Source organism: Colobus angolensis, unplaced genomic scaffold, assembly GCF_000951035.1.
Source record: "Colobus angolensis palliatus isolate OR3802 unplaced genomic scaffold, Cang.pa_1.0 Scaffold179, whole genome shotgun sequence".
Taxonomy (NCBI): Eukaryota; Metazoa; Chordata; class Mammalia; order Primates; family Cercopithecidae; genus Colobus; species Colobus angolensis.
In genome coordinates, this window is record NW_012114921.1 from 5,782,180 (window position 1) to 5,806,466 (window position 24,287).

Here is a 24,287-nt window from a genome sequence, read left to right on the forward strand (position 1 = left end):
ACATTTGAGATGGTAGTCTTTTTCTGCCTTCTAAATCAAGAAAAAAAGCAACACTTGTGTTCTCTCCTTACCATTTTCTAATGTCCCTTTAAACTAAAAGAGTGCATTTTACCTAAGGCATCAATGACTGCTGTAAGGAACTGATGTGAAGAAATGAGAAGTAAAATGGGGTGAGCAGAAATTATATTGTGAATGACACTGGAAACCGAAGATCCCAAATATGGTAGATTTCTTATGCCAAGTGCTTAAGGATAAACGTCAAGTCAAAATATCAAGCAGCTATTATATGTTAAATCGTAAGAATATGCTGCTGAGTCAGAAAGACACGGTCCTTGTCTTAATTGAGCTTTAACAGCAGAAAAGCAATAAATGTATAAATGAATATAGAACTTTAAGGGATTTTCCAGATGTTTTAGTCAAAATAAATAGATTATTATCTGAGACTTGGAAATCTTACATGGTAGTATTTATTTAGTGAGACTTTAACTTTGCTGCAGAATAGAAACAATCTTCACATTAGAAATAAATTCTGAAAGTTTACCTGTAATTTTGATATTTGAAATTTAGATTATGTCTTATAAAACTATGTGATAAATGGATTTAGGTGGCCAGGTTAGTCCGCATGTGCCTATGTAATCAACTGTATACCGGCAGTATAATACTAATGTAACTACCAAACCCTGGGTATTGGGAGCAAGTGGTGATGCATTGTAATGGTGTGCCTCCTCCCACACCCATGGTACAGGTTAGGATTACAGAAACTTCATCTGTACTAGGGTTGAGCAAATAAAGAAAGCACAGATAATAGGAGCCATGATGAACCCTATGATGGTAGATTAGAACTAAAGATATTAGCATGAACTCCATGTTTATTTTAATATAGGCACAGAAAGATATATGTGTATACGTATACATACATATATCTCTTAACGCTGTCCTCTGAGAGAGATGAAAAGTAGTTGCCAGTAGCAATGAGCTTTCAGAGCATCCAGATCTTGGTCTCAAAGTACCATTATCCAGTAAAGGAGCTAGGGCTTCTTGAAGAAATGGTTGGTTCTAAGGCTTAGCGTGGAAAATACAAGATGTTCCTGAAACATCCTGTAGTGCCAGAAAGTAAGGAAGTACTTTTAAAAAAAAGAAAGAAAGAAAGGCAGGCAAGTCCTAAGAACACAAGAGACAAGCTGAAAGAGCTTCCATTGTGTCCATGGCTGGAACAGTTCCAACAACAAATTAAATGATGATAACTTTGGATTGTAACCCAAAGACTAAAATAAATATTCATTAATTCATATTGATATAAATAATTGAATAAACAAATGTGGGGAAGAAGGGACTTATTTTCCTTACAGAATAATTCCTAATAACATATGTAGAAGGCATAAGGGAGATAGAAAATCACCATCAGAACACCACAGTAATAATCGTTGCAAGCAAAATCCCAGCGATTGCTAAAACTAGTGAGCAGAACTCTAAGGAGACAGAAGATATTGGCATAATTTCAGTGCATTTCCCCCAAGTCATTTATTGATTTATTACTATTGAGATTTTAATATATATCCACAAATTATTTGATACTCATACTTATAGAAAACTTAATTCCCTTACCCTTGAGTGTGGGCTGTACTTATCATGAGAATAGAGTGTGGAAGGTGACCTTACAGTGGATAAAACCAACAGATACTACTTTAACCAAGTGACCAAAGTTAATACCAGCAGTAGTAAGTCATATTGATAACATGAATCCACTGATACAATGCAGTGAGCAGGGCACTTCCCCTCTGTGAGTTCTTCTCCAAAACCCAGAACCCCTGTCTAATCATGAGTAAACATCAAACAAACTCAAATTTCAGGACAGTCTACCAAAAATATCTGACTACTCTAGTACTCTTCAAACTGTTGGTCAAGGAAAACAAAGAAGAATCAAGAAACAGTTATGTACTGGGGGATACTAACAAAACATAACTGAATGCAATGTGATATCCAAGATTCAAACTCAACAAAAGACATTAGTGGAAAAACTTGTGAAATCTGAATAGCCTGTTGTTTAGTTTATAGTATTGATGTTAATTTCTTAGTTTTGATAAATGTACCATAGTTATATGAGGTAACAGTGTTGAAAATTGGGTGAAGGGTATATGAGAACTTTGTACCATCTTTGTAACTCTTCTGTAAATCTAAAATTATTTAAAAATAAAAGGTTTTCTTTTAAGTTAAACATTTTCGAGCATACTATGTTAAGTTTTAGACCTTGGTCCTCTTAAACTCAAATACCGATAAAGCAACTGTAAGACTAAGTGATGTTACGAACCTTTGTATTATATCATGACGGTTCTGAATGTAGTTGTATTCTTTTTCTATACCTCATTCTCTTCCTTATTTGAATTTACATGGTAAAAAGAACCATGAGTGTTTCTTACAGGTAAGTAATTGAAATGCTGTTTAAAATGGAAATTTTTTGTGTTTTAAAAATTCTGTGTAGTAGGGTAGTCTTTGATACTTGAGCTTTAAAATTTTGTTATAAAGAATATGTTGTTATAGCCTTTATGGCTATATGCTGAATGAAAAAGGATTCTAACTCTAGGTCAGAAAGGACTTGTTATTTTTAACTAAATTTTGTAGCTTAATTTTTTTTAAAGTTTTTTAAAACATTAGCATGGGCCGGGCACGGTGGGCCCACGCTTGTAATCCCAGCACTTTGGGAGGCCGAGGTGGGTGAGTCACAAGGTCAGGAGATCAAGACCTTCCTGACCAACATGGTGAAACCCCGTCTCTACTAAAAATACAAAAATTAGCCAGGTGTCGTGGCAGGCACCTGTAGTCCCAGCTACTCAGGAGGCTGAGGCAGGACAGTGGCTTGAACCCGGGAGACGGAGGTTGCAGTGAACCAAGATTGCGCCACTACACTCCTGCCTGGGCTACAGAGCAAGACTGCATCAAACAAACAAACAAATAAATAAATAAGTATTGGTATGTCAGATCCCTAATCATCAGAGCTTTTTTATTTATTAGCTTTACGCAAATAAAGAATGCTTTGCAGTATAGTACTCAGAAATATTGAAATGTCTTTAACCTAAGAGTCATTTAATTTTAGTCATAGGTTGACGTCAGTGTGGTTATTTCAGATTCTTCTGTGTGACTCTTGCGATAGTGGATACCATACTGCCTGCCTTCGCCCTCCTCTGATGATCATCCCAGATGGAGAATGGTTCTGCCCACCTTGCCAACATGTAAGACCCCTCCCACTTCTGCTTTCCTAGTGTTTGAGTTTGTACTCAAATTAATAATAACTGTTTAATAGCTACTGAATGAATATTTTTAACCTTCAAAGCAATGTGTAAATAGTATTTACCTCTGTTTAGATTTCTACCTTTTATTAACAGCTTTAAGGTTTTCCTTTCTGTTTTTTTTCCAAAGCAATTATCAGAAGCCCTCTATGTTTTGTAAAATTATGAACGGTTTTTTTATTGTATTCGTTATAAGCACAAAAAGCACCAAGTGTAGATATGTAGAAGGAAGGATATATGTTTCTTCCTATGTATCACTTTGTTTCATCCTCTTTTTTGGTTTCTGCCTACTTTGTATTTGTCAGTAGTTTTGTAGATGGTATTATCAGGGTTAGGAGAAACATAGATTCTCTTTCTCTTCTATCTTAGGCAAATTTCTTTTGGAAGCTGAAGAATCAGGTTATTTCTGTGCTATTGTGCTCATTGGTTACTTTTCTCTCACAAACCTACTTTCATTTGCCTTAAAAATGATAGATTAGGCCAGATGCAGTGGCTCACACCTGTAATCCCAGCACTTTTGGAGGCCAAGGTGGGTGGATACAAGGTCAATAGATCGAGACCATCCTGGCCAACATGGTGAAATCCTCTCTCTACTAAAAATACAAAAATTATATAGGCGTGGTGGCACACGCCTTTAAGTCCAGGCTACTCGGGAGGCTGAGGCAGGAGAATTGCTTGAACCCGGGAGACAGGTTGCAGTGAGCCGAGATCACGCCATTGTATTCAAGCCTGGCAACAGAGCAAGACTCTGTCTCAAAAAAAAAAAAAATGATGGATTAAGCCAGGCATGGTGACACGTAGCTATAGTCCCAGCTCCTTGGGAGACTGAGGCAGGAGGATCACTCAAGGCCATGAGTTTGAGGCCAGCCTGGGCAGCATTGCAAGACCCCATCTCTAAAAAATTTAAAAGTAGTAATAATTATTTTTTTTTAAATGATAAAAGTTTGGCCAGGCGTGGTGGCTCATGCCTATAATCTCAGCACTTTGGGAGGCCAAGGCAGGCAGATCACTTGAGGCCAGGAATTCAAGACCATCCTGACCAACATGGTGATACCCCATCTCTACTAAAAGTACAAAAATTAGACAGGCATGGTGGCACACTCCTGTAATCCCCGCTACTTAGAAGGCTGAGGTACCAGAATCGCTTGAACATGGGAGACAGAGGTTGCAGTAAGCCAAGATTGTACCACTGTAGTCCAGCCTGGGTGACAGAGTGAGATCTGTCTCAAAAAATTAAATTAAATTAAATTAAAATAATGAGCTTTATGCATTTTTCTGTGAAATGGACTTCTGTGGCTTAGCACAGTTTTATTATCAATTACATTTTTCAGCTCTGTTTTGACTCAGTAACTGTGTAGCATTGTTTGTATATTTTTTTCCAGTCTCTTTTTTTTTTTTTTTTTGAGACGGAGTCTCGCTCTGTCGCCCAGGCTGGAGTGCAGTGGCCGGATCTCAGCTCACTGCAAGCTCCGCCTCCCGGGTTTACGCCATTCTCCTGCCTCAGCCTCCCGAGTAGCTGGGACTACAGGCACCCGCCACCTCGCCCGGCTAGTTTTTTGTATTTTTTTTAGTAGAGACGGGGTTTCGTCGTGTTAGCCAGGATGGTCTCGATCTCCTGACCTCGTGATCCGCCCGTCTCGGCCTCCCAAAGTGCTGGGATTACAGGCTTGAGCCACCGCGCCCGGCCATTCTTTTTTTTTTAAGGATAGTCAAGTGAAGTAATGGGAGTGGAGAAAGAACAAAAAAATCTGTAACTGGTTGTGATCAATTAGTTGTAAATACCACTGCACTCACACCAGCCCAGTCTCTTTTTTTAAAAAATAGTTTTTGGCATCATTATGTTTTATCGTACATATAACCTTCTCCCTTTAAAACATCTTTGAATCTTTTTTAAAAAGTATAATCACTGTTGCATACACATATCGAACCAAATGCTATTTTAAACATTGATGATTGCCAGTAGGATAGATACAGAATGCGTTTCTTTTGGCAAAGCTGTATGTTTCTTTAACGTGTGCTTTATTTCAAAGGTACTGTGCTCATCTTCTGTTCAAAGGATGCTGAGGCACCTTTTATTTGATTAAACACAAGAAAAGCTTCATTGTTCACTTACTGTGTGGTCCCTTTCCAGCTCTCAGAGCATACTACCCATGAAGTTAACATGTATGTAATAAATGATTGCTAAAAGTTGTTTAAAATGACCCTTATCTATTTTGCTTCTTCAGAAACTGCTCTGTGAAAAATTAGAGGAACAGTTGCAGGATTTGGATGTTGCCTTAAAGAAGAAAGAGCGTGCTGAACGAAGGTATTTTTATATGTGTGTTAACGTTTTGTTTGGGAATATGAGAGCAGAATTGTTTCACTGTATGGATAAATGGATCCATCTAAAACAAGGATTGGCATACTGTGGCCTATGGGCCAAATCCAGCCTGCTTTTGGTTTTTGTACTGCCTGCTGACTGAGAATGTTTTTTATGTTTTTAAGTGATTGGGGGGAAAAGCTAGAATCATATTCCATGACACATGAAAATCATATGATACTCAAATTTTATTGTCTGTGAATAAAGTTTTATTGAACACAACCTTGCTTATTTGTTTATATATTGTCTGTGGCTGCTTTTGCCCTACGACAGCAGCATTGAGTAGTTGCAACAGAGACCTTATGACCTGCCACGCTTGCATGCTTATTATCTTTCCTTTTACAGGAAATGTTTGCCAACTTTTGATCTGAAGTATTTATGAGAACTAGCTGGGCATGGTGGCTCCCGCCAGTAATCCCAGCACTTTGAGAGGCCAAGGCAGGCGGATCACCTGAGGTCAGCCTGGCCAACATGGTGAAACCCTGTCCCTCCTAAAAATACAAAAATTAGCTGGGCGTGGTGGCGCACACCTGTAGTCCCAACTACTCGGAGGCTGAGGCAGGAGAATCGTTGCAGTGAATGCCACTGCACTGCAACCTGGGCAAGGGTGAGACTCTGTCTCAAAATAAATGAATAAATGAATGAAGTATTTGTCAGAACCTTCTCTGAATAAATATTGGCCCAAGTATTGTGGAGGGTGTGTCCATAACTAAGTATTGTAGAGAATACAAGAAAACTGTAAGAACTGATCTATAATTTAGTTATCCCTGTCATCTCCTTGGGTGGACAGCTAACATTGGTGAAATAAAGAGTATTAAATGCTGAATTGTGTCCTACTAACTATAAGAGATGCCCTCTTCTCAATATAGCATTGCGATGGTGGTCTAAAGCAATTGGAGAAGGCTTTTTTTGTTTTGTTTTGTTTTGTTTTTGAGACGGAGTCTCGCTCTGTCACCCATACTGAAGTGCAGTGGCACAATCTCGGCTCCCGTCAACCTCACTCCTCCCGGGTTCAAGTGATTCTTTTGCCTCAGCCTCCTGAGTAGCTGGGACTACAGGTGCCCGCCACCACACCTCGCTAATTTTTGTATTTTTAGTAGAGATAGGGTTTCACCATTTTGGCCAGGCTAGTCTCCAACTCCTGACCTTGTGGTCCACCCACCTCGGCCTCCCAAAAGAGCTGGGTTTAGAGGTGTGAACCACCCTGCCCAGCCTGGGGAAGGGTTCTTAGATGAAGTTCTTAAGACTGAACTTGAGCCTAATCTTTAAAAGGGGATTCATAATCAGGACAATAGTTTATATTTATTTGTACCTTCTTTAATTAATCTATTTCTAAACATTCATTTTCACCTACTGTGTACCAAACTGAAGAAGAAAGATCAAAAACAAAGCTCTTGTTTACATGGAACTCACCTTCTATTAGAGAATACAGACATATGAACCAATGATACAGTAAAGTAGAAAAGTGGAGGTATATTAAAAGCAATACAAGAACATGGTGGAGGAGCATTTTAGTTCCCATAGGATTTGGGGTTCTCAGGAGAGGCATTGGAAGATAAATTCAGGTTATACCGATGAACATATTTCAGACAAAGAGCACAAACATGAACAAAGGCAAAGTGTAAAAGTGATAGTAGATGAGTGGTAGTAGATAGATTTTTGTAAAAGCTGAGTAAGGCCAAATTGCGAATAGCTCTCCAGGCTGGGGAATTTGACTTATTCTCTATAGTAAGTGGGGCGGCCATCAAAGGAGACATAGGTAAGTATATGTTTATTTCAGAAAAAAATGCTCTGGTAACAGAAGAATGAATTAGAGTTGGGACTGTTGGAATAGCAAACCTGAGAGGCCTGAATCAGGCCAGGCATTGTGATAATAAGGTGAAGGTGTTAGGGAGAATTTTCAGAGGATTAATCTGTAGGACTTGATGCCCATTTATACACGAGTATGATTGAGGAAATCTAAGTATTATCTCCTGATTTTACCTTCCTTTGCTACTGCTTTACCTTATATCCCCTGACTCAGACTTGCCCTCCAAATTTAGCTTGCCTTAAGGCAATCAGCTTGTCCCATGATCCTCTCACTTTACCTTGTGCAAAGGTGAACCATAATAATGGATTCGGCCTCCAGAACCTAAAGGTTTTGTTTTTTTTTACTACCCAGTTTGAGCACTCTGGCTCGTAATGGATGCTACTTAGTTTAAAGGCAAGTTAATCTCTCAAATTGACTAGGACATAAAAGTACTTTGAATTGAGAAATGCTAGGTTATTTCTTTCTTTCTTTTTTTTTTGAAAACAGGGTCTCACTATGTTGCCCAGGCTGGTCTTGGAACTCCTGGGCTCAAGGGATGCTCCTGCCCCAACCTCCCAAGTAGCAGGGACTACAGGTGCCCATCACCACACCCAGCTAAACCCTGGGTTATTTCCATAAACTGCTTGTGTTTCAGATATTTGGAATATCTTCCAAGAACATTTTTAAAAATAAAGAATGATCCTGTATGAAATTACTAGGATTATTTTCATGTGCTGTTTCTCTTGTTTTTATTTTTGACACTGCAAAAGATATAACTAAAAATATTTAAATTAAATCACAAATAAAAACTAGATTTTTCCTTTGCCTCCATCTTGCTCAAATCTGCTTATCCTTTTCAGAAATTAGTGGTTTTCCCATGTCCTGAAGCTGACTTGTCTCAAAAATGTAGATAGCTAATAGGCTTACCCACTAAGGAAGAGAGTTTTGTTTTGTTTTATTTTGAGATGGAGTCTCACTTTGTCACTCAGGCTGGAGTTCAGGTGCAGTGGTGAAGTCTCAGCTCACTGCAGCCTCTGCCTCATGGGCTCAAGTGATTCTCCTGCCTCAGCCTCCCGAGTAGCTGGGATTGCAGGCATACACCACAATGCCCAGCTAATTTTTGTATTTTTAGTAGAGACGGGGATTTCACCATGTTGGCCAGGCTGGTCTTGAACTCCTGACCTCAAGTGATCCACCTACTTTGGCCTCACGAAGTGCTGGGATTACAGTCATGAGCCACTACTCCCAGCTGAGAATGTATTCTTTCTAAAAGCCAAGAATGTAAACCACTAAGAATGTCTTATCTGCTTATTCTTTGGAGCCCTTTGATGCATATACCATTTATATGTATAAAAGCCTGGTGAAAAATTTTGAAAACAGCCTCATATACTATCGGATGTGCCACTGCAATTATGAAATATTTTGATTTTTAGAAATTTATGTTTTAAAGTATGCCACAATATTTGTTTATGTTACTGTCTCCAATTTACTAGTTCCTTTACTTTCTCTCCTACTCTAGGTAATCCTCTTTATTTAAATGGCATCTTTTTTATTTTTTGGAGACAGAGCCTCGCTTTGTCATCCAGGCTAGAGTGCAGTGGTGCTATCACTGCAACCTCTGCCTCCCACCTTCAAGCGATCCTCCCACCTCAGCCTCCTGAGTAGCTTGGACCACAGGCACACACCACACGCCTGACTAATTTTTGTATTTTTTAGTACAGATAGGGTTTTGCCATGTTGGCCAGGTTGGTCTCGAACGCCTAGCCTCAAGTGATCTGCCCACCTTGGCCTCCCAAAACTATGGGTTTACAGGCATGAGCTACCACACCCAGCTTTAAATGTCATCCTTTAAGAGGACATCTGTAATTATGACTTTATATCACATACTAAGTTCTCAGATTGTGTATAGAAAGGAGAGGAAAGTTACTATTACAGGAAGACAAGTCTGGCACAGAGCCAGTTAACCAATTGTTGTTGGTGTTTGCTGATTCTCCCTAATAATCTGGTTAACAAAGCTGTTGCTGTTTATAGTTCCTAGAATACATGTATGTGTGTGTGTACATGTATACACACATGTATATATGAATCTTAGGAGCTCTAAACAGCAAAATATGTGTTTCTAAAATAAATACTAGCTGTAAATTCTAGCCATCGTCGTTCAGTTTTCTAAAGTAAGCACTTATATTCACTTCTAAAAAATCTGTGAAATAACTTATTTAGCATTCATCCTAGCAGCTTAGAGCCATACTTACTCCCTGTGTCATAATACAAGAGCATTTTACTCCCTATTTACTCCCTAAGCAACCCTTGTTTATGCATTCGTTCAACATTTAAGCAACATGTATTGGGTACCTACTTTATGCCAATGAGTGTAATCAAATGAGGAAGTATATAATGTGGTCTTTACCTTAGAGGTCTCTACAGTCTTGTGGAAAAGAGGGATGGATGTAAATTTCAGTGAGTATTTAGTGGCTGACCAGCAACTGTCTACAGACCTGATGGTGTGATGCTCTGTGATGTTTTTAGAAGTCCACTGAATGATTTTTAAACATACTGGTTTTAATAGCATCACAATCTATCTCTAAAAAGACCATGAATATTCTTGTTAGAATGGCACTAAAGGCTGCACTCTAAAAGACCTAGCCAGCTGGATACGTTAATATCCTTATATAAGGAACATTACAAGCAGAGGGAGACAGAATGGTTACTATTTCAGTTCAGTTCAATTTAACATACAGAGGCATGTCAGAGCTCAGCTGTCCTTGAATTGGATTAACTTTGGGAGAACCAGGGAAAACACCTGCATTTTTTTTTTTTCTTTTTTTTTTTAATAAGAGACAGGGTCTCACTCTTGATACCCAGGCTAGAGTACAGTGGCATGATCAAAACTCACTGCAACCTCAAACTCCTGAGTTCAAGTAATCTTCCCATCTCAGCCTTCTGAGTAACTGGGACAATAGGTGTGTGCCACCATACCTGGCCAATTTTTATTTTTTTAATTTTTATAGAAACAGGAGTCTCACTATGTTGCCCAGCTGGTCTTGAATTCCTAGTGTCAAGGGACCTTGTGCCTCGGATTACAGGCATGAGCCACCACACCCAGCCATCCTGCTGTTTTTTTATATATAATTTAATTTAAATCAGCAAAAGTTTGTTTCTTGGAAATGAAACTATGGAGATGTCATTGGCTCAAGTCTTCATTTCCTGGCTATAGTTATCTTCAGTTATGGCCTTCTAGAGCAGAGCTATATGTCTGCATTGCTTTTTTCTCTTTCAACAGGAAGGAATGAATGGTCTCAGTGTCATTCACTGGGACCTTGATAAGGTTTTGTTTACATAATTTTTATAACAATATTTATTACCATGAGATTATAAATGTTAATACATACACCCGAAATATTACTAAAAACTTTCTCCAGCATAGCAAAGATCTAATTTGTCTAATCAAAGGTGGCTTTCCATCTAATCATATCAACTCGTCATAGCATAACTCTTTATGAAGTTGCTTGTCTTATTTTGGTTATAGGTTTTATTTGACCAATGTAAGTCATTTCTGAAAGATATTGTTATATTGTTATCTTAACCCTAGGAAATGTTGAGCTCCCCACACATACTAATATTATATTAAAGTTTTATACTTAATAGCTAACATGGGCCAGGAGCAGTGGTCACGCCTATAAGCCCAGCACTTTGAGAGGCCAAGGTGGGTGGAATTTGAGACCAGGAATTTTGAGACCAGCCTGGCCAACATGGCAAAACCCCATCTCTACTAAAAATACAAAAATTATCCAGTTGTGGTGGCGCTCATCTGTAATCCCAGCTACTTGGGAGGCTGAGGCAGGAGAATCACTTGAACCTGGGAAGTGGAGGTTGCAGTGAGCTGAGATTGCACCACCGCACTCCAGCCTGGGCAAGAGAGTGAGACCTTATCTCTAAATAAATAAGTAAATAATAGCTAACATTTCTGTGACTTACCCTCTACTATTAACATGAAATTGTAATTTTAACATTGTGTGTATTCGTGATGTTTATGTAACAATTTTATTTTCAGCAAATCTCATGTATTTTGTTTGTTTTTCACCTAAAGAAAAGAACGCTTGGTGTATGTCGGTATCAGTATTGAAAACATCATTCCTCCACAAGTAAGTTTCTGGTTTGTAATATTTTTAAATGGGAGATTGTCATAATGCTCCAAAATTTTACCCACCTTATGTAATGTTAGTGGTTTTATTTATTTATTTATTTTGAGAAGGAGTTTCATTCTTGTCATCCAGACTGGAGTGCAATGGCACGTAATCTCTGCTCACTGCAGTGTCTGCCTCCTGGGTTCAAGCAATTCTCCTGCCTCAGCCTCCTGAGTAGCCGGGATTGCAGGTGTCCGCCACCACACCTGGCTAATTTTTGTATTTTTAGTAGAGACAGGATTTCACCATGTTGGCCAGGCTGGTCTCGAACTCCTGACGTCAGGTGATCCCCCCCGTCTCAGTCTCCCAAAGTGCTGGGATTATAAGTGTGAGCCACTGCGCCTGGACGGTGGTTTTAAATCTATGATATACCAGTATTAAAAATGGAAATTTAAGACCTTTGAGAAATCACCCATAATCCCTCATGATTGAAATTTTATGTATGCAGGTAACTCCAAAATGCGATATCACATCTAAACTAAACTTACAGCTTTTACCTTTGGAGTATGTTTCCTGTTTTTACCCTGAACTTTATAATGTGTTGTTAGCTTGTTTTGCATGCTGTTTATGTAAAATGACTAAAGAATAGTTAGGAAAGATTTGATTTTTAATTTTTACTTTGGGGATTGTTGAACACTTCAGTTTGTATTGTTCATCACTTTTTGGGTTTTTTGAAGGATTACCTTTGTTTTGCATTTGTTAGTCTAATTTATGACTAAGGTGTATATATCATGAGTGAAAGTGCATATAATGTGGTTTTGTAATTTACATAGTTTGTAAATTTTTGTAATTTGTAAAAATGTGTAAAAGTAATTTCATTACGGCTTAATTAAATCACAAGTTTAAATGGCCTGTCAAGTTATTTCCTTGAGTAGCAACCCCTTTCTTCTAAATCTTTCATTCGTGCAGCATACCTGTTGAACATCTTCTGTTGCAAGTTTAATTATTTGTTAAAAGATATATCAGTGGAATAAATTCATCATGACTGTTTTAAAACAAGTACTGGTTGTAAACTCACAAAAGCATAAGAATTTTAATACAGAAGGATTTCATCCTTTAATCACCAGCATTCTTTTTAATCTGTATACTCAGTGAATAAACTCAAGTTTATTCACTTCTGGAGGGAATCATCTCAAACTTTTTCAGACCTTTCACATGTGCTATCTAGATGGAGATTACAAAACTGTTTATCCCCAGGAACTTTGTTCTGTCATAAGGAATAACCTCGATGCTTATTATCATACTTTTTAAGGAGCCAGACTTTTCTGAAGATCAAGAAGAAAAGAAAAAAGATTCAAAAAAATCCAAAGCAAACTTGCTTGAAAGGAGGTCAACAAGAACAAGGAAATGTATAAGTTACAGGTATGAAATGTGTGGAAATGTCTACAGTGAAAGAGGATTTATTTTGCAAGTACACAGCATGATCCAGAAGTATATGCTTTTCCTATCATGCTGATTATTAGCAGGTGTATATATATATTTCTTGCCTTCCATCTTTAGTCATAGAATTTTTTTCTTTTTTTTTTTCCTTTTTTTTGAGACTGAGTCTCACTCTTATCTCCCAGGCTGAAGTACAATGGCACAATCTCAGCTCACTGCAACCTCCACCTCCCGGGTTCAAGTGATTCCCCTGCCTCAGCCTCCCAAGTAGCTGAGATTACAGGTGCCCACCACCACGCCTGGGTAATTTCTTTTGTATTTTTGGTGGAGACAGGTTTCACCATGTTGGCCAGGCTGATCTCGAACGCCTGACCTCAGGTAATTTGCCCTCCTCAGCCTCCCAAAGTGCTGAGATTATAGCCATGAGCTACCACACCCAGCCTAGTCATAGAATTTTAGAGCAGAGTAATCTTTTCCAAATGTAAATCTGTTCATGTCATCCTCTTTTGCTTTAATATAGTTTGTCAGATTTCCATAGCTCTTGGGATAAGGATTGTTCCTTTTTTTTTTTTCCGAGATGGAGTCTTGCTCTGCCACCAGGCTGGAGTACAGTGGCGCCATCTCTGCTCACTGCAACCTCCACCTCTCGGGTTCAAGCAATTTTCGTGCCTCAGCCTCCCAAGTAGCTGGGACAACAGGCGCCCGCCACCATGCCCAGCTAATTTTTGTATTTTTAGTAGAGATGAGGTTTCACCATGTTGGTCAGGATAGTCTCAATCTCTTGACCTTGTAATCCGCCTGCTTCAGCCTCCCAAAGTGCTGGGATTACAGGTGTGAGCCACCACACCTGGCCGGGCATTGATACTTTTAACAAGGCCAGTAAGGCACTGCATAGTCTCATCTCTACTTCCCTCTCCAACTCTGTCTTATCACATTCTCCCTTACACTCTCTGCATTTGCTGCATCTCCTTTTAGTCCCTTTGTACATACTGTTTACCTGCAATTTCCTTTTCAGTTTTAGCTTGTTAACCTCCTCTATATGAAATCCCCCCATTATATGCCTTCATAGCAACCAGTTCTTTTCCCTGAAAGCACTTATAATTGTAATGAGTGTGGTTGTGATGACTTACTAACATTTTTCTTCATCACTAGATTGTTAGCATGAAGGTAAGGACCATGTCTCTTTTACATGGACTTGTGTCCCCTATACCTAGCATAGTGCTGACAGATAGTTAATGCTTCGTTAGTACCTAGTGAAAGAATCAGTAAATATTACCTGGTTTACCTTTTAACACCAAAGACACCAGAAAAGGAGATTTTTCCGTGGTCATTGTTAGTAGCTAATCCTAGAAACCTTATCTTCTAAAACCCTATCTTCCAGTCTAGTGTTCTTTCCACTAAATCATGCTGTCTCATTCAAATAATAAATAAATTAGATTTTAGTTATTTTAAATCATTTTTCGGCCTACAGCTTCTAAAATCTGGGATAACACCAAAGCAGTTTTTTTAACTTGAATAACTGGAAATGGAAAAGGAAAACAGTGGATTTTATAAAACTCTTAACTTTGAACTTGCTTCTTATTTATAAACTTGCATCAGTAATCATGGAGGAATTTGCCTCTATTGTTAGTGTTAAGACTTTATAAAAATATGGTGGAATCAGTTAGGGTAAAATCTCATGTACACGGGAATAGTGCCCATCCTAGTCTTTAAAAAAAACACTTCAAAAAATAAAAAGTATTCTTGTCTATGTATGAAGTCAAAGCTGACAGATGGAAAGTGCAAATGTAAAGTCAGTTCTGCTGCAACATAACATGTATTTTTAAAAATCACCATGTTGTGCAAAATTATACAGGAAAAACCATAGGGATTATGGAAAACATGGGGTTAGAGACATACATTAAAGACTTCATTGGCAATGCATTAAAAAAGATAGGAATATACTAAAAGTGAGAGCACCATTCGACATATGTTAAATAAGTAAGAAATACATAAATATTACATTACCTATGGCATTTTATACTGAGAAAAGACCTGAAGCTTGTCTGTGGAAGCAGAGAATTGCAGTTTGTAAATTATGGTGTGGTGGCAGAAGGAGGTTTATCTGAAATCAGAAAAATATAACATCACATGCAAAAGGCTATAGTTTATAACACATAGTGAACTGATGTTACTGGTAGATGTCTTGGGTATGTGTGTTTTGTAGATTGCTGTGCAACTCAGTTCAGCTAGGTGCAGTTTTCTGCGTTCACCTAGTGTTTCTCACAAATGAAATTACACATAAATTAGCTGGGCATGGTGGCTTACACTTGAAATCCCAGTACTTTGGGAGACTGAGGCAGGAGGATCGTTTCAGTCCAGAAGTTGAAGACCATCCTGGGCATCATAGACTCTGTAAGAGAGAGGGTGGCGGGGAGGAGGGAAGGAAAGGAAGAGAAGGAAGGAGGGAAGGAAGGAAATTGCACATAAGCATGTATGAATGAAATACATACCATGTTTGAGTTGTTTTGTAATATGTCAGTCATTTTGGAACTAGGTAGAGTATAAAATAAATGCATTACATAATACATTTTATACAAAAAAACATAGTTTACCCTAAATTCCTATTTTACTCGTATATAATTTTAGAGCTTAAAGGGATAATCTATGTTAATCCACCATCACAGATGAGACAACCAAGACCAAGGGAATATAGATACATGGAGTGTTGTGTTCAGAAATCTTTTATCTGATTATCTTTTATCTGCATCTGGGATATAAATCAAGACTGTTTAGTTGCATTAAAAATTACTTAGATGGCCGGGTGCGGTGGCTCAAGCCTGTAATCCCAGCACTGTGGGAGGCCGAGACGGGCGGATCACGAGGTCAGGAGATCGAGACCATCCTGGCTAACACAGTGAAACCCCGTCTCTACTAAAAAAATACAAAAAACTAGCCGGGCGTAGTGGCGGGTGCCTGTAGTCCCAGCTACTCGGGAGGCTGAGGCAGGAGAATGGCGTAAACCCGGGAGGCGGAGCTTGCAGTGAGCTGAGATCCGGCCACTGCACTCCAGCCCGGGCGACAGAGCAAGACTCCGTCTAAAAAAAAAAAAAAAAAAAAAAATTACTTAGATTATCATTAAGGCAAGCGTGGAATGTTTCATTCTTTCTGAAATAGTTTCAGATGCCTGAAGTTCTGATGGTGTTTGATTTTAGCAAACAGATTTCTCGGTAAGAAAGTAGTCACTCAAAGAAATAGGTTATTATGCCACCTTACAGCTGCACCCTGTCCTCAGGACAAACGCTGTTTTCAGTTAACTTTGCATCTGGCATCTGGCTTTATCTGTATCTGCTATTCTACCCTAATGAATGGATGTGCTGAGTTTTACTTTCCCAGAACTTAGGAAAAATCCGCACTACTGCTACCAGAATGTTTCTCAAAATATTGCAGTTGTGAAAAATTGGAAATAAACTGTTTTGACTAAATATGGTATATGTGTAAGATGAGATACTATGCAGCCAGTAAAAATTACATTGTAAAAGAGCTCTCCATCTGAAATTTGTGAGTCCTTTGAAATTATATATTCTAACTATGAAGGCCAGATATTATAGTTTTTAGAGATGGGGTCTTGTTATGTTGCCTACACCAGATTCCCAACTCCTGGGCTCAAGCCGTCCAACTGCCTCAGACACCCAAGTAGTTGGGACTGTGGACTCAAGCCATCCTACTGTCTCGACCTCCCAAGTAGTTGGGACTAGGGGTGTATACAACCACTCCCAGCCTCCAGCTTTTAGTCTTTTTTTCTTTTTTTGAGACAGGGTTTCACTCTGTCACACAGACTGGAGTGCAGTGGCGTAATCACAGCTCACTGCAGCCTGAAACTCCTGTGTACAAGCAGTCCTATTGCCTCAGCTTTCCAAAGTGCTAGGACTACAGGCACACATCACCACACCTGGCTAATGTTTTTAATTTTTAATTTTTGTAGATAACAGGGTCTCACCATATAGCCCAGACTGGTCTCAACCTCCTGGGCTCAAGTTATACTCCTGCCTCAGCCTACCAAGAGTGCTGAGCCACTGCACCCAGCCCCAGCTTTTAGTTTTGATGCTGTTGTTAATCCATTGTGTGCTCGTAATCCCACCCTCTTCAATATAATATACTCTGGTGATGGAAGTGTTCTGTTTCTTTGATGTCTGATACAGTGGCCATAGCCATATGTGACTATTAAATACTTGAATTATATCTAGTGAGGAACAGAATTTTAAATTTTAATGAATTTAAATATAAATAGCCACACATGGCTAGTAATTACCATTTTTAGCATAGTTTTACACACGTTACTTCATAACTTGTTTTGAGATTTGGCTGAGCCCTGAAGTAAAAGGCATTTTATATGTGAAGAAATCTTAGGAATCCTTTAGTCTTGATCCTTTTCTTTAAGTCAAGGTAAACAGCTTCAAGAAGTACTTTTACCTAGTTCTAAAATTTTAACCTTTCATGTATGAATTTTAGTAATAATATAATTTTCAATAGCAGTAATAATATAGCCCTATTATTGGGACTTTTTTTTTTTTTGAGACAGGGTCTCACTCTGTCCCCCAGGCTGGAGTGCAATGGTGCAGTCTCGGCTTACTGCATCCCCTGCCTCTTAGGCTCAAGCAATCCTCTTGTCTGGGCCCCCCAAGTAGCTGGAACTACAGGCACACACCACACACCCAGCTAATTTTTTGTATTATTTATAGAGACAGGGGTTCACCATGTTGCCCAGGCTGGTCTTGAACTCCTGGGCTCAAGTGATCTACCTGCCTTGGCCTCCCAAAGTGCTGAGATTACAGATGTAAACCACTGTGCCCAGACATATTATTAGGACTTAATAGTATTTATGGAACTATAATTTTATTTTACTTACTTTGCCATGTGATTTGTATAATTAGGAGTTGGCAAATTATGGCCTGTGGGCCCAATTCAGCTCACTTCTAGTTTTTGTACAACGTGACCTCAAAGTGGTTTTTATAAATGCTTGAAAAAAAGGATCAAAAGAAAAATAATATCCTGTGAAAATTATATGGAAATTACCTATAATTCAAATTTTAATGCTCATAAAGTTTTATTGAAACACATCTGTATCATTTACTTACATGTTGTCTGTAGCTGCTTTGCACTACAATAGCAGAGTTGAGTAGTTACAACAGAGACTGCATTGTCTCAAAAGCCTAAAATATTTACCATCTGGCCCTTTATAAAAATCTTTGCTGACATTGCCTCAGTCCAATTTGACTGCTGTCACAAAATAACCTTGAACTGGATAACCTATAATCAACAGAAATTTATTAACCACGGTTCTAGGGAGTCCAAGGTCAAGGCACTGGCAGGTATGGTATCTGGTGAGGTCCTGCTTTCTGGTTCATAGATGGCACCTTCTAGGGTGTTCTTAATCACAGAAGGGATGAAGGGGCTCTTTAGGGTAGACCTAATGCCTAGTGAAGGCCTTCTCCTTTGTAGATTATCTGGCCATCTTCTCACTGTAACCCCATATGGTGGAAGAAACAAAGGGTCTCTCTCTGGCTTCTTTTATATGGGCACTAATCTTATACATGAGGGCTCTGCCAAAGACCCCACCTCCTAATACCGTCACCTTGAGATTTATTATTTCAACATGTGAATTTTGAGGGGACATAAACAATCAGACAGTAACAGACATCTGCTAAAGGTAATCTTTAAAAATAAAAGGCCGCTGGGTGTGGTGGTTCACGCCTGTAATCCCAGCACTTTGAGAGGCCGAGGCGGGCGGATCACGAAGTCAAGAGATAGAGACCATTCTGGCCAAATGGTGAAACCCCATCTCTACTAAAAGTGCAAAAATTAGCTAGGTGTGGTGGTGCATGCCTGTAGTCCCAGGTACTCGGGAGGGAGAGGTTGCAATGAACCGAGATGGTGCCACTGCACTCCAGCCTGGTGACAGAGCAAGACTCCATCTCAAAAATAAATAAATAAATAAAAATAATTAAACAAACAAACAAAAAAAACCAGGACAGGCTATAATGTGATCATTGTATATATTTTAGATTTGATGAGTTTGATGAAGCAATTGATGAAGCTATTGAAGATGATATCAAAGAGGCCGATGGAGGAGGTATGTGTTTGTCATTCTCTCTTCTTCATAGAACTCTGCCAAGAAGTTCATTCAGGTGCCAAATTAGGACAGTGAGCATATTTTTTTATTCTCTTTCCCAGTGTGTATTATGATTAGTACTGATGTTAGTGGTCTCAGATTTAGAGTAATTTGTGGACACAGTGTCAATGTATAGACTCAGATCTTACTAATTACTTTTAAAGCAGTTTTCTTTTACAACCTGATATATATATAACATTGATGTTCCTACATAGGTTAAAAAATTTACTTCTGATTCCATATAGAAAACTGAGGAAACTTTTGTGTTGTCTTTGAGACTACAAAGTCTCAACAATTATGGATAATCAGAACCAAAATAATTTAAACCAAAATTTAAGTTAACCTATTAAAAATTGGTTTCTTAGTTTCATAGTCTTCAGTAAGTGGCATTAAAATAGAGGAACTTGAAGGTAATTTAATTAAAGCACTATTAGCCAATGCTCCAATATGGAACATTCTGGTTTCTACTTAGCTATTATGAAAACTCTGGAAAAGATTGATAAGTAGGTCGTTTAAGGCTTTTCCAGGAATGTTTGTCTTGTTTACATCTTTGCTGCTGAATTCTCACTTTTTCTGTCCTGCAAACACTGTTTTTAAAAACTCTATTGGCCTCTTTCTAAAGCCTTGTCCAAAAGACAGCTTTCAAGAAGAGATTCTTGAGTGACTGCTCATAGGTATGAGGTTTCTTTTTTGGGTGATGAAAATGTTCTGGAGTTAGTTAGTGGTGATGGTTGCACAGCTTTGTGACTATACTGAAAACCTCTGAATCGCACACTTTAAGAGGGTGAATATTATGGTGTGTGAATTATATAAAAATTTAAAAAACAAGAGGTTCCCTACATAGTAAACTTCTATTCAGTAGGATAAACGAATGCTAAAACTCTGAGACCTCTGTCAGCTGAAGTCATGAGAAAACTGCATATTTGTAGGAAGAAAATAAAGAAATGAAGAGCTGCTAAGCATGAATAAGGACTGTCTCTAGAAATTAAAGGGAAGCTTTTAATAAACACATATTTTTCTCCCCCTGAACTTCCCTCCTCCAAACTCAGGAGTTGGCCGAGGAAAAGATATCTCCACCATCACAGGTCATCGTGGGAAAGACATCTCTACTATTTTGGATGAAGAAAGAAAAGAAAATAAACGACCCCAGAGGGCAGCTGCTGCTCGAAGGAAGAAACGCCGGCGGTTAAACGATCTGGACAGTGATAGCAACCTGGATGAAGAAGAGAGCGAGGACGAATTCAAGATCAGTGATGGGTGCGTGGTCTCCCATTAGACCCCAATCCCTAGATACCAGCAGGAACAGGACTGGACTAGCAGAGAGGCTTGCCCGTGCTGTAATGAGGGTTTTCTTCTTCATGTCCATAGGCTAGCTCTGTTTATTTTCAGGATATTTAAAGCAAATTCAAGAATACTAATTTTGGCTTGTTTTTAAAATTTAGAACAGAAAATAGATTTATGGTTGTTTAACATTCAAAATTATATTTAAATTTTACTGACTACAATTAAACTTTGATTTGTCAAGGGCTTTCTCTGTACCTCTGCCACCTTCTGCCAGGTCCATGAGGGGTTTCCAGTCCTATGTGAAAAATAAATAAGTAATTAGATATTATCCTCTCATGACTCATAGGAGTTGGACTTGGGACAAGTAATCCAGTATAGAAGATCAAGAAAGGCTTCTATGCAGAGGTGGAATTGAAACAATACTGCAGAGTTTCTCCTTTCAGATTATTAGAAGAGGAAACAAGCTTATAAACCACAAAAAAAAGTCATTCTGCATAACTGCTACTAAAATACAGAGAAAGATAAATTAGGGTACAGAGGAAAGTTAGCTTAAAGTAAAAGTAAAGCTTGATCTGAAATTTGAAGAATAAATATTTGGAATCAACAAGTGTGGGACTAAAAGCAGGGTAAGAAAAAGGTATTATAAGCATAGAAGTTTTATGTCCAAGACAGCAAGCCATAAAATGTCATGGAATGTTTGGGAAACTCCTGTTGGCTCAGGATAGCAGGAATAAGGGGATGAAGTAGAGAGTGCCCTGCTGGAGATGTGGCAAAGTAATAAAAAGAACCAGATTAGGGAGTGTTTTATTAGTCATGCATAAGTGTTTTGACTTTATCCTGAAAATTATACAAAAACCAGTGAAGGGTTTTAAACACAAAATTAATATGAGATTTATGCTTCAGAAAGATTCATCCTGGCATTCATTTGGAGGATAGATTGAGGGGAAATGAGACCAGATATTAGAGAAACTATTTATGGAGTTGCTTTTGTAGTTTAGGTGAGTATGAAAAAGCTGAAAACAGAAGAGATCAGGTTTGAGATATTATCTTTTAAGAGGTAGACTCTAGAGAAATTAGTAATTGATTAGATATGATCAATGTAAAGGGGAAAGTTAGGATAAATACCACGTTTCTGGTTGGAGTTACTGGATAAGTGATGGCGCCAAATACCAGGCCAGGGAACAGAAGAGAGAAGTAGATTGGGAAATAATGAATTCACTTTTGAATATGTTGAATTTAACATGGGGGACATCTCAAGAGGTCAAAGCAGTACAGAAATCAACATTAATTCATCTTTACAACCCCTCCTAAGAGGATAGGGTGCAAAACATTTTCCCCATTTTATAAATAGGGCATTTGATACAATTATCTGGATATGTTGCACTATACTTAATGATTCACTGGGCTCACTAGAATTTGAACTTAGTACTCTTAAAAAATGGGTTCACTCTTCTAAATACCATTGTATTTTATCTGGTTTCTCTTGGACAGATCTCAAGATGAGTTTGTTGTGTCTGATGAAAACCCAGATGAAAGTGAAGAAGATCCACCATCTAATGATGACAGTGACACTGACTTTTGTAGCCGTAGACTGAGGCGACACCCCTCTCGGCCAATGAGGCAGAGCAGGCGTTTGCGAAGAAAGACCCCAAAGAAAAAGTATTCCGATGATGATGAAGAGGAGGAATCTGAGGAGAATAGTAGAGACTCTGGTAAAAATAATCTGTATCCATATGATACCTCAGCTCAACAAATTCTTTTTTTTTTTTCTTGTTGCTCATGCTGGAGTGCAATGGCACCATCTCAGCTCACTGCAACCTCTGCGTCCCGGTTTCAAGCGATTCTCCTGCCTCAGCTTCCCAAGTAGCTGGGATTACAGGCATGCACCACCATGCCCGGCTAATTTTGTATTTAGAAATGGGGTTTCTCCATATTGGCCAGGCTGGTCTCAAACTCCCGACCTCAGGTGATCTGCCCGCCTCGGCCTCCAAAGTGCTGGGATTATAGGCACGAGCCAGCACAACGGCCAGCTCAACAAATTCTTACAACTGCTGGAGTTAAGAGTTCTTAAAATTCTGTTCCTAAGACTTATTTCTGACTAAATTTTTCTCATAGAAAGCACATCTGAGAAAATACATACAGATTGACATATTAACTTCATATCAGATGCCTAGTAGGATTGTGATGACTCCTTGGTTGTCAAATGTTTCCATGCCTAAACCTTCATCTTCATAGGGTTTCTTGGAAATCATTTTCAATAAACTGTGAACATTTCCATCAGATGCCCAGCTGTTGGAGAGAGAAGAATATAAGTTAATTCTCATTTAGACCACAGTCAGTGTTGAATAGTTTTTACAGATTAACGGTAGTTGATGTTGTTATAGAGTATGCTTATCCTTATTAAGTGAGTAAATAGAGGCTCAACCACTAAAAGAAATGCGTGCTTATCTTACTGGAGCACGCATTTACTTACTGGATAAGTGTCATCTTACTGGAGAAGAACCATAGATATGAGTATCAGACTCTGGCAATCTTTGTGGGGGTTTTTTGGTTTTATTTATCTTTTTTCCTAAACTGTCTAAATAAGTGATGATAATATCATGCCGCTTTATCAGTGATTATTTCTTAAGAACAAGGACATTTTCTTACATAACCACAGTGCAGTTACCAAATTCAGATATTTTCACATTGATATAATGCTATTACCTAATTAACAGTACACATTCAAATTTTTATCAAGTATCTCCATATTATTCTTTATATCTTTTTATTCTTTTCCTAACCCAGGATCCATTCCAGGGCTACGTGTTTATTCACATCTCTTTAGTCTCTATTAATCTGGAATGTTACTCAAATTTTGTCTCATTGATCTTGATATTTTTAAAGAGTACATACTGGTTGTTTTGTAAGATGTTTCTCAGTTTGGATTTCTTTTGTTTCCTTGTGATAAGATTCAGATTACGCATTTATGGCAGGAATAGCACAGAGAATGTTGCATCTTCTGAGTCTCTTTATTATTTTTCCTTATAATTAATAAGTAATTTGTGGGAATTTGGGACTATTTAAATATCCTGTTCCTTATATTTCACCTACTAGTTTTAGTTTCTGTGGATAATTCTAACTCTGTCATGTCTGTTATATTTATTTATTGTTGTTCTGTAAGGAAGAACATTTCCCTTCTCCTCCGTATGTTTATTTATTTATGTCAACGTATACTCAGGGATTCTTATTCTGATCAGTGGATATACTACATTCCCATCACTATTTAGGCTCCATTTGTCTGAAATTTGGCCAATGAGAACCACTTCAACCTATTGGCAAGCTATTTTGAAATGTTTGAAATCCATGAAAGAATAACAAGCTTGAATATAGTACTTTGGTGGAATTTAACATTCTGAAAAACAGCAGTGACATAATGCAATAGCCTCACTCTGGTTTATTGATCAGAGATGACAAGAACAATGCTATTTAGCAGTGCTTTGCAAGTTTAGGTCTGTGTACTTTATTTAGCAGATTTGTATTCTTTATGGAGAAAAGTCAAAAGTATAACTTGAGTTCTGTATTTATGTGGAACAGATTCATGAGTTTTCTTTGGTTAGAGGGCTTAACCTCTGCAATACATTATGACTATAGCCACACGTAGAACAGCAGATTATCAGGAGGCGGATTTGTGGTAGCCGTCTACCAAGAAGAGCAGTCATGGCAACTGTGTACCTGACAAGGTAGCTGTAGGTCAATTGCAATAAGGACTATTTCTAAAAAAGTATAAAACATTTAGGCCGGGCGTGGTGGCTCACACCTGTAATCCCAGCAATTTGGGAGGCCGAGGCAGGCAGATCACTTGAGGCCAGGAGTT

General features: G+C 38.4%; 1 protein-coding gene across 1 annotated transcript in view; it reads left to right on the forward strand.

The window, feature by feature from the left end:
• The window catches only part of RSF1 (remodeling and spacing factor 1), a 172,378-nt gene that overhangs the window by 136,574 nt on the left and 11,517 nt on the right, over positions 1 to 24,287 (forward strand). Inside the window, exons 8-14 of the mRNA XM_011938967.1 lie at positions 3,123 to 3,227; positions 5,510 to 5,589; positions 11,520 to 11,574; positions 12,869 to 12,978; positions 19,041 to 19,108; positions 20,197 to 20,404; positions 21,923 to 22,143. Of these exons, the coding sequence (XP_011794357.1) occupies positions 3,123 to 3,227; positions 5,510 to 5,589; positions 11,520 to 11,574; positions 12,869 to 12,978; positions 19,041 to 19,108; positions 20,197 to 20,404; positions 21,923 to 22,143 (847 nt within the window). The remainder of the gene's footprint in view (positions 1 to 3,122; positions 3,228 to 5,509; positions 5,590 to 11,519; positions 11,575 to 12,868; positions 12,979 to 19,040; positions 19,109 to 20,196; positions 20,405 to 21,922; positions 22,144 to 24,287) is intronic.